Source organism: Ornithorhynchus anatinus, chromosome 2 (assembly GCF_004115215.2).
Source record: "Ornithorhynchus anatinus isolate Pmale09 chromosome 2, mOrnAna1.pri.v4, whole genome shotgun sequence".
NCBI classification, from domain to species: domain Eukaryota; kingdom Metazoa; phylum Chordata; class Mammalia; order Monotremata; family Ornithorhynchidae; genus Ornithorhynchus; species Ornithorhynchus anatinus.
Window position 1 is genome coordinate 133,028,795 of NC_041729.1, and position 14,542 is coordinate 133,043,336.

Consider the following 14,542-nt stretch of genomic DNA (forward strand, 5'->3'; position numbering starts at 1 on the left):
GAGGATGGAAGCCAGATTGGAGGGGGTCAAGGAGAGAATTGGAAAAGAGGAAGTGGAAGAAGTGGGTGTAGATAACTCGCTCAAGAAGTTTGAAGTAGAATGGTAGGAGGGAGATGGGGTGATAAATGGAGGGAATCATGGGACCAAGAGAGGGTTTTTTAGGATAGGATTACATGAGCATATTTGAAAGCAATGGAGAAGAAGCCACTGGAAAGTGAATGATTGAAGATGGCATTCAGGAAAGGAAGAAGAAAGGGAGCAAATGTGTTGTTAAAATATGAAGGGCCAGAGGGTCAGTGCTCTGCAAGGATGGTGATGTTATGTACAGTGATGGAAAAGTCAGGGTCGGGGGGTCAGGATTTGTGTGGGAAGAAGAGTTCTGTTTGTCTTGTGAGCACGGGCCTGGGAATCAGAAGGTCATGGGTTCTAATCCCAGCTCTTGCCACTTGTCTGCTCTGTGGCCTTGGGCAAGTCACTTCACTTCTCCGTGCCTCAGTTACCTCATCTGTATAATGGGGACTGAGACTGTGAGCCCCACATGGAACAGGGACTCTGTCCTACCCGATTGGCTTGTATCCACCCCAGTGTTTAGTACGGTGCGTGGCACTTAGTAAGTGCTTAACAAAAGCATAATTATTATTATTACTATTATTATGCTGTCGAGTCATTGCCGACCCATAGCAACATCATGGACACATCTCTACCAGAACACCCCATCTCTATCTGCAATTGTTCTAGTAGTGGATCCGCAGAGTTATCTTGGTAATAATCCGGAAGTGGTTTACCATTGCCTCCTTCCGCGCAGTCAACTCTAGTCTCCTCCCTCGACTATCTCCCGTGCTGCTGCTGCCCAGCACAGGTGTGTTTTGACTTGTAGCAGATGGCCTGCCACTCGCTAGCCACTGGCCAAGCTAGGAGTGGAATGGGTAGGCCTCTGCTTGACTCTCCCTCCTATACCTGAGACTGATAGAGTCCTGGAAACTCTCCGGGTGGGATCCTGAGAGGGGGAGTTCAGTTCAGAAAATGGTAAATTTGAGTGTTAGTGGAATATCCAACTAGAGATGTTCTGAAGGCAGGAGCATATGTGAGACATAGAGATATAATTAAAAAGCAGAGTGCTGATCGTCTTAGTGTATTCTTCCCTAAACTCTGCTCTGAAAACTATTCTGTGGAAGGACGGCTGGTTCCTTATATATGCTCAGGAATTTGAACACTGTCTTCTACGTCAGTAGTTCTCTAACACTTTTGCCCATGAACCACTTTGAGGCAGAAAACTTGAATAATAATAATTATGATAGTTGTTAGGTGCTCACTATGTGGGAAGCATTGTTCTAAGTACTGGATACAACTCAATCAGGTAAGACACAGTCCCTGTCTCACAAGGGGCTCACAGTCTTAATCTCCATTTTTTTAAAAGGGGAAACTCAGGCCCAGAGAAGTAAAGTGACTTTCATTCAATAGTATTTATTTATTCAGTAGTATTTATTGAGTGCTATTTATTGAGCGCTTACTATGTGCAGAGCACTGTACTAAGCGCTTGGAAAGTACAAATCGGTAACAGATAGAGACAGTCCCTGCCCTTTGACGGGCTTACAGTCTTATCGGGGGAGACAGACAGACAAGAACAATAGCAATAAATAGAATCAAGACTTGTCCAAGGTCACACAGCAGACATGTGGCAGAGACAGGATTAGAACCCAAGTCCTTCTGACTCATAGGCTTGTGATCTATCCACTAAGCCAAGCTCCTTCTCTTTGCATCCCACTGTTCTCATTCACCTCTGTAAATACAAGCTCTGTCCTTACCCTGGACCTGGGCATCACTTCTCCCTAACTTCAGATCTTCAGCTTCCGAAAAGGTCAGTTTGCTTTTCCGCTAGCGGCCATGACTGCACCTTGATTGTCTTGACGGATATTGTGTCCGTGATCACCCAGACCACCTGGTGGGCCCTTTCAGACTACCATGGTTCCCAGATTCTGACTAGAGAAGCATTTCTCTAAAGGCATAACCAGTGGCTAGAGAGAATTCACTAACAGAGAAACTGCATGGCTCAGTGGAAAGAGCCCAGGCTTCAGAGTCAGAGGTCATGTGTTCTAATCCCAGCTCCGCCACTTGTCAGCTCTGTGACTTTGGGCAAGTCACTTAACTTCTCTATGCCTCAATTATCTCGTGTAAAATGGGGATTAAGACTGTGAGCCCCAAGTGGGTCAACCTGATTACCTTGCTTCCCCGCAGCACTTAGAACAGTGCTTTGTACATAGCAAGCACTTAACAAATGCCATTATTATTATTATTATTATGGCCTCAGGCACAGCAGGTCAGTGACAAGGCCCTCATCCGCTCTGTCTTGAAGAGGGGCATGGCATCATTTGAGTCTAGTCATTCATTCAATTGTATTTATTGAATACACTGTACTAAGTGCTTAGGAGAGTACAATAAAACAGTATAACAATAGACACCTTCCCTGCCCACATCACGGGCCTGGGAGTCAGAAGGACCTGGGTTCTAGTGCCCCACTTGTTTGCTATGTGACCTTGGGCAAATCTCTTCACTTCTCTAGGCCTCAGTTACCTCCTTTGTAAAATGGGGATTACTACTATGAGCCCCATGTGGGGCATGGACTGTGTCCAAACTGATTACCTTGTATCTACCCCAACTCTTAGAAAAGTGCCTAGTACATTCATCCATTCGTTCAGCCATATTTATTGAGTGCTTTAATGTGTGAAGAGCACAATACTAAGCACTTGGAAAGTACAGTTTGGCAACAGATAGAGTCAATCCCTACCCAACAATAGGATACAGTCTAGAAAGGGGAGACAGACAACAAAACAAAACTAGTAGACTGACATCAATAGCATCAATATAAATAGAATTATAGATCTATGCACATCATTAATAAAATAAAAAGAGTAATAAATATGTACATATATACACAGCATATAAACAGTATACACAGTACATTTTAATGCATTTAAATACCATAAAAGGTCTAAATTAGTTTCCTTGACCTGCTATTGTGGTATTCTCCTAAATTAATTTAATTTTTATAATTTTGGCCAGTTAGATCCTGTGAAGTTTCTTAATTTCTCAATAATGGTATAGGGAGAAAATTTCCAAAAGACAGAAATTATATTTCTTTTTTTTTCAAATCAGTGATTAATATTTCAAATCATGTTCCCCTGCACTTTTTCAGTATAAGATTAAATGAGCTGAGTAATAAGATTCACAGGGGCTCAATTAACGATACAGATTTAGGTAGAATTATCTTTTCACTGGGAGGCCAGCTGAGAATTTTAAACAATGTTAAAGAAGCCGGAAGCTATAAGACCTGAATAGTTTTACTGGAGCATTTTGTGAGCCAAATCTTTGGGATTGGAGCTGGAATTTTGTCATGCTGGTGGTTTCCAATCATTGAGTTTATTTTCAGTGCTTTAACATCATTCTTCACAGTTTTTCTCAGTTGCTACACAAACTCAAGAGATCAAATTGGAAAGAAAATGGGAAAACCTTCAGTTGACATTCTTCACAGCAGCCCAAGCCCTGATTTTTCTTCTGGCCACCATAATAATCATGATAATTATGGTACTTGTTAAGCACTTACTGTGTGCCAAGCACTGTTCTAAATGCTGGGGTATTCATTCAATTGTTTTTATTGAGCATTTACTATGTGCAGAGCACTGTATTAAGCACTTGGAAAGTACAAGTCCACAACAAATAGAGACAATCCCTGTCCACAACGGGCTCACAGTCTAGAATGGGTGAGATGGCCATCAAACCTTTATAATATCGCCAAGATCCGCCCTTTCCTCTCCACACAAACAGCTATCTTACTGTGACAGGCTCTCGTAATATCCTGGCTAGATTACTGTGTCAGCCTGCTCTCTGATCTCCCTTCCTCCTCTCTCTCCCCGCTCCAGTCTATTCTTCACTCCGCTGCCCAGCTCATCTTCTTGCAGAAACTCTCTGGGCATGTCACTCCCCTTCTTAAAAACCTCCAGTGGTTGCCTATCAACCTCCTCACAAAACAAAAACTTCTCACTCTAGGCTTCAAGGCTGTCCATCCCCTTGCCCCCTCCTACCTCTCCTCCCTTATCTCTTTCCACTGCCCACCCCGCACGCTCCGCTCCTCTGCCGCCCACCTCCTCACCGTCCCTCGGTCTCACCTATCCCGCCATCGACCCATGGGCCACGCCCTACCGCGGTCCTGGAACGCCCTCCCTCCTCACCTCCGCCAAACTCTCTTCCCCTCTTCAAAACCCTACTTAGAGCTCACCTCCTCCAAGAGGCCTTCCCAGAATGAGCTCCCCTTTTCCCTCTGCTGCTTCTGCAGAGGATCCCTTAGAGGAAATTTGTTGCAGAAACAGAATTAAGACCTTCAGATTATCAGGGTGCTTACCTCTGAGATATCCCTTTGTCCTTTAATGTGGAATTTGGGTGAAAATGACAAGAGTTCAAATATATGCATTGCATCTGAGAACTGGGTTTCACACTCCCTCCCTCAACACATGTTAAATTAATAATGTTTAAACTACAGATATATTTTTTCTTACTATATTTTAGACTCTTTTATCTAGAAGATTTCAGTAATGTTATTGATTTTAATGAGCTGTCAAGATACTTGTTTTGCTGAGCAGATTGATTTTACATTTTTGCATGTATTAAGTGAGAGTTGCCTCCAATCAATAGTATTTATTGAGTGCTTACTATGTGCAGAGTACTGTTCTAAGCACTTGGGAAAGTACAATGCAGCAGAATCAGCAGACACATTCCCTGCCCATAACAAGTTTTATTGTCTAGCGGGGGAGACAGACATTAATATGAATAAATGAGTAATTATTACCTAATTTAAAGACATGTACACAAGTGCTGTGGGGAGGGAATAAGGCGACTATCAAATATCCAGATGTCACAGATCCAAGTGCATAATCCAGTATGATGAAATTATTTTCTTTATTTTATGATATTAATGTTAAATGTTAATATAAATTCATTCAGAACCAGCTCTTGAATGAATGGGTGATAAGCTGGTGAATATAATAATAAATTTGTGACAAACTGTAATCTTGTATTTCCAATTTATATGCTTGAGGGAAGTTGTGAATTCACAAGGATCTACCAGTTAGGCTTTTCCGGTGTTTTAAGTGAGATTTGCATTTGTTTATGCTAAAAGTGCAGAAGCAAGTACTGATCTCTGAAGCAAGTCTCTTAAAATACCTTTAACCTGGGTGTGGTTTGCTGGATATATCAGTGAACATGAAATATTCATTCCATAAATTTGTCACCCCTTAGGCAACTGCCTGCCTAGATGCTTTGAAATTTAAAAGCAAAACAGTCAAAAGCCCAAGTGCAATGAAAACCTCTTCAAGCAAACTACCCTAGTGCATAGGTCTTGTGTGAGTCTGTTTATAAATCTAGACTCTTGCATATTCCCGAAGCAAAATCTAAAACGATTCAAATTATTATTTCATTACTGGCAATCTAAAATAAATTCCCAGCCCACAGTATTTAAAGTTAGAATGTAGTCAAAGGAGTTGTCAGAATCAATTGCTCCTGCACTTTAACTTTGTCTCAAAGACTCCATTACATTTTACTTGCATTTTAAGTGGGAGTTTTTTCAAACCCTTGAGTATGATTCTCTATAGTGTATAGATGTTTAGTTCTAATGCCCCTCTAGACTGTTAACTCCTGATTGTCTGCGAACATGTTTACCAACTCTGTTGTACTGGACTCTCCCAAGCACTTATTATAGTCCCATGCACACAGCAAGCTTTCAGTAAATACCATTGATTCTGTTAGAACATGCACAAATGAGCTCCTCAATTTACTAGATTCTTCTTAATCAATGGTATTTGAGAGTTTACACTGTTCAGAGCGCTGTACTAAGTGCTTTGATTCATTCATTTACTAGTATTTATTGAGCACTTACTGTATGCAGAGCACTGTATTGAGCACTTGGGAGAGTAGAATATAACAATAAACAGATACATTCTCTGCCAACAACGAGCTTACAGCCTAGAGAGAGAAGATGACGTTAATATAAATAAATTACAAATATGTGCATAGGTGGTGGTGGAGCAGGGAGGCAGGGGTGAATAAAGGGGTAAGTTAGGGTGACACAAAGGGGATTGGGAAAAGAGGACTTAGGGAATGCCTGTTGGAGGAGATATGTGCCTTCGATAATATTTTGAAGAAGGGGAGAGCAACCGTCGGTTATGAGGAGAGAGGGCATTCTGCATCAGAAGAGGAATGTGGGTGAGAGGTTGGCAGTGAAGTAGAGGAGATCCAGGTACAGGGAGGAGGTTAGCATTAGAGGAGTGAAGTGTGTGGTTGGGATGTAGTAGGAGAGTAGCAAGGTGAGGTAGAAGGGGACAAGGAGATTGACTGCTTTAAAGTTAATGGCGAGGAGTTTTTGTTTGAGGTGGAGGTGGATGAGAGTACATTAAAGACATAGGTGGGTAGACATGTTCCCTGCCTCAACTCTTAATCTGAAAATCGCTTTGTTAAGTAATTGGCAGATCACCTATTGATAGAATTTTTAAAAATGGAACTAGAAATCTAGTCACCTGTTTGAAAGCCTTCTTGGAAAGGATGAAAATAGATTCTATTTATTTCCTGGCTTTGAGTCCTACACCCTGTCATTATTTTGCTCCCATGTTGCTTCCGAAACTGTTTGTTTTCTCTTAGTTCTTGGAGGGGCTGTATTAATATCTCTGATTAGCTAGAATGAGCTCTCAGGGTATCATTACAGATCACGTGGGCCGCATAATTTGAAAAAGTGAATCTTAATGAAGGACCTAGGTTCCCAAATGTTCAATTCTTATTCTTGGTTTAGAGAAGTAAATTGTATTCTTCATTGACCCTGATGAGCGCAGATCTACCGGGACCGCACCCAGGATTCCCAGTCATCTTTACTCTTTCACCTGTCCTTAGTAAAAGTGAATCATGAGTTCAAACCTGCAGTTGAGTAATCATGACCTTTCATTTCCAGCCATTCACCTTGTGTCAAAAATATCTTCGATCCTGTAATTGACCAGGAATTTTTATTTCCTCCTCTACTCATCACTATTTGTGTCAGTATCATTTCCCCACAAACAAGTTTGGCCTCCCTTTTCTAATTCTTCTATAGCAGAAACCAGGCTGACAGGGAAGGAAAGCCAGGAACTGCTCTTTTTACTTCAGTAATAGGAAGCTTCTGAGAGAGCAATGATTTGCCAGAGAAGAATGCTGAGAGCCTTATGTAGTTACATAGACACTTCTCGAATTGCACGCACCCCCAAGAAAACCCTAAGCAATGTGGGTTGTACATAATGTTGATAGTGGTATTTGATTAGTGCCTACTATATGCCCAACCGCTCTACGAAGTGCTGTGATATTTACAAGATAATCAGGTCCGACACAAGGCTCACAGACTAAGTTGGAGATCCGGTATTGAATCTCCATTTTGCAGAAGAGGGAACTGAGGCACACATAAGTGAAGTCACTGGCCCAAGGCCACCTAGCAGGTAAGTAGCAGAGCCCGGATTAGAACCCAGGTCTTCTGACTCACAGGCCCAGGATCTTTGCAGAGCCCAGATTAGAACCCAGGTCTTCTGACTCACAGGCCTGGGCTCTTTCCACTAGACCACGCTGCTTCTACATGTTTGTGCATACATAACTATGCAATCACAGATCAATCAGTGGTATTTATTGAGTGCTTACGGTGTGCAGAGCGCTGTGCTAAGCGCTTTGGAGAGTACAATGCAGTTGGTAGATGATCCCTGCCTGGAAGGTGCTTAAAATCTAATAGAGGAGAAGGACAATAGAATAACTGATAGGTGAAGCAATAGAGTATCAGGCTATGTACGTATGTATATATTTGGGAAGCAGCACCATATGGTGGATAGAGCATGGGCCTAAGACGCAGTAGGTCATGGATACTAATCCTGGCTCCCTCACTTGTCTGCTGAGTGACCTTGGGCAAGTCATTTCTTATCTCTATGCCTCAGTTCCCTCACCTGTAAAATGAGGATTGAGACTGTGAGCCCTACGTGGGACAGGGACTGTGTCCAACCTGATCTGCTTGTATCTATCCCACTGCTTAGTACAGTGCCTGACACATAATAAGCCCTGAACAAATACCACAATTACTATTATTATAATAAGTGGTCTGGACATGGGGTATCACAGTGCTTGGGGAGTTGAAGGCAAGTAGACAAGTAAGGCAGGAGGGAGAATGAGAACCACAGATTCTGTTTTGAGAGGAAAATCGGTTAGCTTTAATTCTGTTCACCAAAATTCCTTGCCTGGACTATACTCTCTCATCAGAAAGCAGATGAAGTTTTGCTAATCCTGGAATGGTGTATAGGTTGACTCTTGGCTGAATCTTAGGGAGCAGCATGACACAGTGGATACAGCAAGGGCCTGGGAGTCAGAAGATCCTGGGTTCCAATCCCGGCTTTGCTACTTGTCTGCTGTGTGACCTTGAGCAAATCACTTAACTTCTCCGAGCCTCTGTCACCTCATCTGTAAAATGAGGATTGAGACTGTGAGCCCAGCTCGGGACAGGGACTGTGTCCAACCCGCCGATTTGCTTGTAGCCACCCCAGCGCTTAGTACAGTGCTTGGCGCAAAGTAAGCACTTAACAAATACCATAATTATTATTATCATTTTCTAAAAGTTGACCTGTCCAGGGGATCGCGGAGACAGGCCGTTTCCTGTGCAGTTAAGAAACCCCGCCCCCACCAGTTTTTTTAAAAAAAGAATGCTTATGAATTATCCATTTTGTTTTTTGAAATTCTAAGTGAGGGGAACCTTTGGGGGAGCTGTTTAATTTTACTAGATAGTTTCTGTGGCAGGTGCAGGGTGTGAGTCATGTGCCACACCTAAACTGTGGGATTGAACCAATGAGAGAAACCCTCTGGAACTGACTGCTTCCTTGGTCCTGCAGTATGGTTTCTCTGTCTGTCAAGAGCCAGCTCAACAACCAAACCCAGATTCCAGGTGTGGTATTCCACAGTCATTCTGTAATTTGTAATCATAGAAACAGAATGTTCCTCCTCTCATTTCTTCCCTGCCAACAGTTTCTGGGTGGGTGAATGTCAGTAGCCAGGGTTATTTTTAAAGAGGAGAGGTGAGGCTTGCCGTGCAAAAATCGAAAGAGGGCGTTTATTTGCAGAGCAGAGCTGACATCAAAGTGTAGACTACTGCCTAGTGGCTAAACACTTGTCCTATAACAGGTAATGTTTAACGTGCCAGTCACAAAGATCACAGAGCCAGTTTGCATCCTGGGAGAGAATATTGCTACAGTTTTACTCCGGAAGACGAATGCGGTGTATGTGTAGTCTATAAACCTCCCTAAGTTTCTCTGTTTCGCTTTTTGGAGGCTGGAGCTGGACTTTGAAACGTGGACGTTTATCAGCACAACTCACCAACCTTGTTCGGCAGGACTTGGCTCAGCAATCACTTTCTACTTCTCTCCGCAGGATAATATAAATGTTTTTCTGAAAGCCTGTGGACAGATTGGATTGAAGGAAGCTCAGCTTTTCCATCCGGGGGATCTGCAGGATTTATCAACTCGAGTTACTGTCAAGTAAGTTTCACCTGTTGTTCTTTTCATTTGAAACCGGGACATTGTGCTTGTGGAGATTTCACGATCGCCCTGAAGGAAATTCACTTTTCACGATTCCTCCAAAACACACTTTTGAAAAATGGGATTCGGTATAACTGATAACACTGGGGTTTATCGTGCTGTGGAGATTTGAATGTGTCCAGCAACTAAAATGTAGTTTGTACTTACGCAGTTAGTGTAATGAATGTTTTTTCTTTTCTTTTTTTTTTTTTGGTTTAGCCAGTAGCTTAAATCTGTATAGGTTAACTTGAAGAGTTTGTAAAGGAATTGTGTAGTTTTTCTTATATCAGTATTAAAGATTATGTTATGAACAGTAGCTGCAACCCTCCATCTCAAAAGAGAAGCCCATGAATTCACTTAAAAAATGAGGTTAAATACAGGTATTTTAATAATTCCTGGATTAATGAAGAGAATGTATATCGATTGTATTATGTAAGGTGTATGTCTGAGAAATATATAAAGTGCAAATCTATGATGGTTATCAATTACCTTAAATTATTGAATCCATTATTGTATACCCAATTTGGGGGGTAATAAAGGAACTGAGAGGATGCTTGCTTTAAGTTTAAACATGCTTGTAGGTAAGGATGTGTTCTTAGAGAATCAGATACTTGATTGTAAGCGTATTTACAGTAAATGCATCTCTCAGTATTTTTAGTTAAGGCAAATGATAGGGCAAGGAATTTGGTTATACTGTTCCCCTTTGCAGTGACTATCCTTATAGCTTTTAGGGCAGACAAATATAAAGTGATTTTAAAATATCTTTAACTGAGGATGTAAAACTAACTGTACTTTCAAGTATTAATAGAGGAACGTAGAACATTCAACACTCCCTAATTTTCCATGGTAAGGTTCAGCTTACATAGTTCACACATGTTTCTTTTTTATGACATACGGCATTTGAATGTAGAATATATACTTTACTAAATTATTATGTAAAACTCAATTTAGCATTCTATTCACAGGAGAATCCCCCTCTATTGTTTGGAAATTATTATAATATGTTAAGAGTAATAGATGTACAGTACATATAATTAGTTCGAGTGTATTAAATAACTTTACCAGACAGGAATAAATTGATCTGAGGACATTAGTATGTTTTTCAATTTGTTGCAGTAATCCTAAACTCCTCAGCACTAGTGACTAATTGAAAGGGAACATCCTGGCTGCATTTTTGATTAACTGAAAAACAGTTCCATCATGGAAGGATTTGGGAAGCATAAGCTATATGTTGTTTACTTTTCTAACTCACAAGATTGTGTTTATTTTAGTGAAACTTAAAAATGTTTGGATTTGTTTTCACTTAGCAAAACGTTTTGTATGATCTATCTGATGGGCAAAAAAAAACCCAACTTCATCATAGCTTTCTTTTCCTTCAATCAAGTTTTATGTTGAACAGAAATAAATACGTTGGACTTGGAAAGGGTCTAGTTTGGTCTGAAAAGTCTGAAACCATAGAGTTTGAGGCAGTTTATGAATTTCATTCTTCCGATGCCCAATGCAAGTTTTTCCTTTACAAATGTTTTCTTAGAGTTCCTTTTTTTTTTTAAAATGAATTCATTGTTCGAGAAACTGTGTCTTCATCCTTGAGTGGAATTCAGTTAGAGACAAACTGAAACTGGGAGGTCAAATAGTTACATTTGAAGTGCGAAGTATGCTGAACAACTTGTTTCAATGCTAACCACAAGTATATACAGCTAAGGAGTGCCCAGGCAGTAGTGCTGCAGAATGACTGAGTGGAAAAACCTTCAAGATACTTGAAAGCTACCCCTGTGCTCTCAGTACTGGTATAAACGGTATTTGAGTTGTAACACTCTGGGGGTGGAGGGGGCTAGGAATCAAATAAATTGATTCCTACTTTTGGGGAATTGATTATCTGATGATTAAAGTCCAGTTGCTCTCTGCAGCAGAGGGGATTGCACCTGTTCCTGGCAAGAAAGAAGGGAGGCACCTAGCCACAGCAGATCAGGAACCACCAGCCCTTCTTCCCATTTTCAGTGAATGTCTGATGGAGTATTTTGCTCTGATGAACTGGAGAAGCAGCGTGACCTTCATTCATTCAATCAATCGTATTTGTTGAGCGCTTACCGTGTGCAGAGCACTGTACTAAGCGCTTGGAAAGTACAATTTGGCAACAGATAGAGACAATCCCTACCCAACAATGGGCTCACGGTCTAGAATGGGGGAGACAGACAACAAAACAAATCAAGTAGACAGGCATCTTGTGAAAGAGCAAGGGGTATGGGAGTTAGAGGACCTGTGTTAATGATAATAATAATTACGGTATTGGTTAAGCACCTTGTGTCAGACACTTTAATAATAATAATGTTGGTATTAAGTGCTTACTATGTGCAGAGCACTATTCTAAGTGCTGGGGTATAGAGGGTAATCAGGTTGTCCCACATGAGGCTCACAGTCTTAATCCCCATTTTTCAGATGAGGTAACTGAGCCCCAGAGAAGTTAAGTGACTTGCCCACGGTTACACAGCTGACAATTGGCAGAGCAGGGTTTCGAACCCATGATGTCTGACTCCCAAGCCCGTGCTCTTTCCACTGAGCCACAGTGCTTCTCTATTAAGCACTTACTATGTGCAGAGCGCTGTTCTAAGCGCTGGGGTAGATACAGAGTAATCAGATTGTTCCATCACAGTCTTAATCCCCATTTTACAGATGAGGTAACTGAGGCACAGCCAAGTGAAGTGACTTGCCCACAGTCACACAGCTGACAAGTGACAGAGCTGGGATTCGAACCCATGACCTCTGACTCCCAAGCCCGGGCTCTTTCCACTGAGCCACAGTGCTTCTCTATTAAGCACTTACTATGTGCAGAGCGCTGTTCTAAGCGCTGGGGTAGATACAGAGTAATCAGATTGTTCCATCACAGTCTTAATCCCCATTTTACAGATGAGGTAACTGAGGCACAGCCAAGTGAAGTGACTTGCCCACAGTCACACAGCTGACAAGTGACAGAGCTGGGATTCGAACCCATGACCTCTGACTCCCAAGCCCGGGCTCTTTCCACTGAACCACAGTGCTTCTCTATTAAGCACTTACTATGTGCAGAGCGCTGTTCTAAGCGCTGGGGTAGATACAGAGTAATCAGATTGTTCCATCACAGTCTTAATCCCCATTTTACAGATGAGGTAACTGAGGCACAGCGAAGTGATGTGACTTGCCCATAGTCACACAGTTGACAAGTGACAAAGCTGGGATTCGAACCCATGACCTCTGACTCCCAAGCCCGGGCTCTTTCCACTGAGCCACGCTGCTTTACTAAATACTGAGATGGATATGAGCAAATCATGTTGAACAGTGTCCCACAGATGAGGGAAGTGAGGCACAGAGATGTGAAGTGACTTGCCTAAGGTCACCCCGCAGACGAGCAGAGGATCTGGGATTAGAACCCCTGACCTTCTGACTCCTAGTCCTGTGCTATATCTTATCCCTGCTCTGCCACTTGTCTGTCTTATGACCTTGGGTATGTCACTCCACTTTTCTGTGTTTACCTTATCAGTAAAATGGAGATGAAGATTATGAGGTCCAAGTGGGACATGGACTGTGTCCAACTTGATTATCTTGTCTCTACCCCAGTGTTTAGAACAGTGCCTGAGCCACTAAACCCTTAACAAATGCCATTAAAAAAATGATTTTGCTGGATCAGAGGAGGTACCTCCATCTGTCCCCCTTGGTCAGTGCCAGCTTCAGATGGTACAAAATTACGGCAGAAGCCAACAGTGACAGCCATCCCAGAGTGCATGGCCTTGGGGACAGTCGTAGGGTGGTAAAAATAAAAAATTGGAAGTTCCCACGAGTTGAAAATGGTGCCTGTGAAAACAAATAACTAGAGAAGGCAGGGCGGGCCAGTGTCCTATCTGAAGAAACACTCTAATTTGGGGCTCCAGACAGACTTGCGTTTGATGTCATTACCTTTCTCTGTGCAGACACTCGGCATAACTTAATGATAGTAAACGGAATTATGCACATGCCATGTGATGTAACAGTGACACCGTAAGAAATGGGCGATGGGTTTTTCTTTTTTTTCCTCCGCCTGAGAGCAGCTGGGTGTCTGAAGCCCTGTTATTCAGGCTGAGTCGATATGTGTTGTGGAAAAGAACTGTGTCTTGTAATTCAGAGATCTAATTAGCCCCACTGCTGCCATTAGCAGCTGTATTGTCTGGGCCTCATCTGAGTATAATAATACTTGTCTTTCTCTTCTACAGGGATGTTGTGAGGACAAAATGGGATAATAGATGTGAAAGTTGTTTGGAAATATTAATACGCTTTATAATAATAATAATGTTAGTATTTGTTAAGTGCTTATTATGTGCAGAGCACTTTTCTAAGCGCTGGGGTAGATACAGGGTAATCAGGTTGTCCCATGTGAGGCTCACTGTCTTAATCTCCATTTTACAGATGAGGTAACTGAGGCGCCGAGAAGTGAAGTGACTTGCCCACAGTCACAAAGCTGACAAGTGGCAGAGCGGGATTCGAACCCATGACCTCTGACTCCCAAGCCCGGGCTCTTTCCACTGAGCCACACTGCTTTATCTATAACCTCATGGTTTTTCTTCTTGCTGTCACACAAGCAGACCTCTTTGCCATCCATTTCTACCCCCTTCCTGGAGTGGCCAACCCCCCCCTCCCCCCCCAACTCATGCTTAGCAGAAAGAGCATGGGAGTCAGGGGCCCTAGGTTCTAATCCTGCATAAGCATTTGCCTGCTGTGTGTCCTTGGGAAAGCCACTTGATATCTCTTTGGCTCAGTTTTCTTGTCTGTAAAATGAGGATTCAATATCTGTTCTCTCTCCCCCTCAAACTGTGAGCCTCAAGTGGGAAGGGTCACAGTGCTTGGTATGTAGTAAGTGCTTAACAAATGGTATTATTATTATTACTATGCAGTCAATTAGTGATATTGATGAGGGCCTACTGAATGCG

The 14,542-nt window shown here is 42.2% G+C and overlaps 1 protein-coding gene across 10 annotated transcripts in view; it reads left to right on the forward strand.

Annotated features, from left to right (window-relative positions):
• The window catches only part of LMO7 (LIM domain 7), a 288,480-nt gene that overhangs the window by 136,550 nt on the left and 137,388 nt on the right, over positions 1-14,542 (forward strand). For all 10 annotated transcript variants that reach the window (XM_029052751.2, XM_029052769.2, XM_029052791.2 and 7 more), the window contains exon 5: positions 9,463-9,569. In XM_029052751.2, coding sequence (XP_028908584.1) covers positions 9,463-9,569 — 107 coding nt within the window. The remainder of the gene's footprint in view (positions 1-9,462; positions 9,570-14,542) is intronic.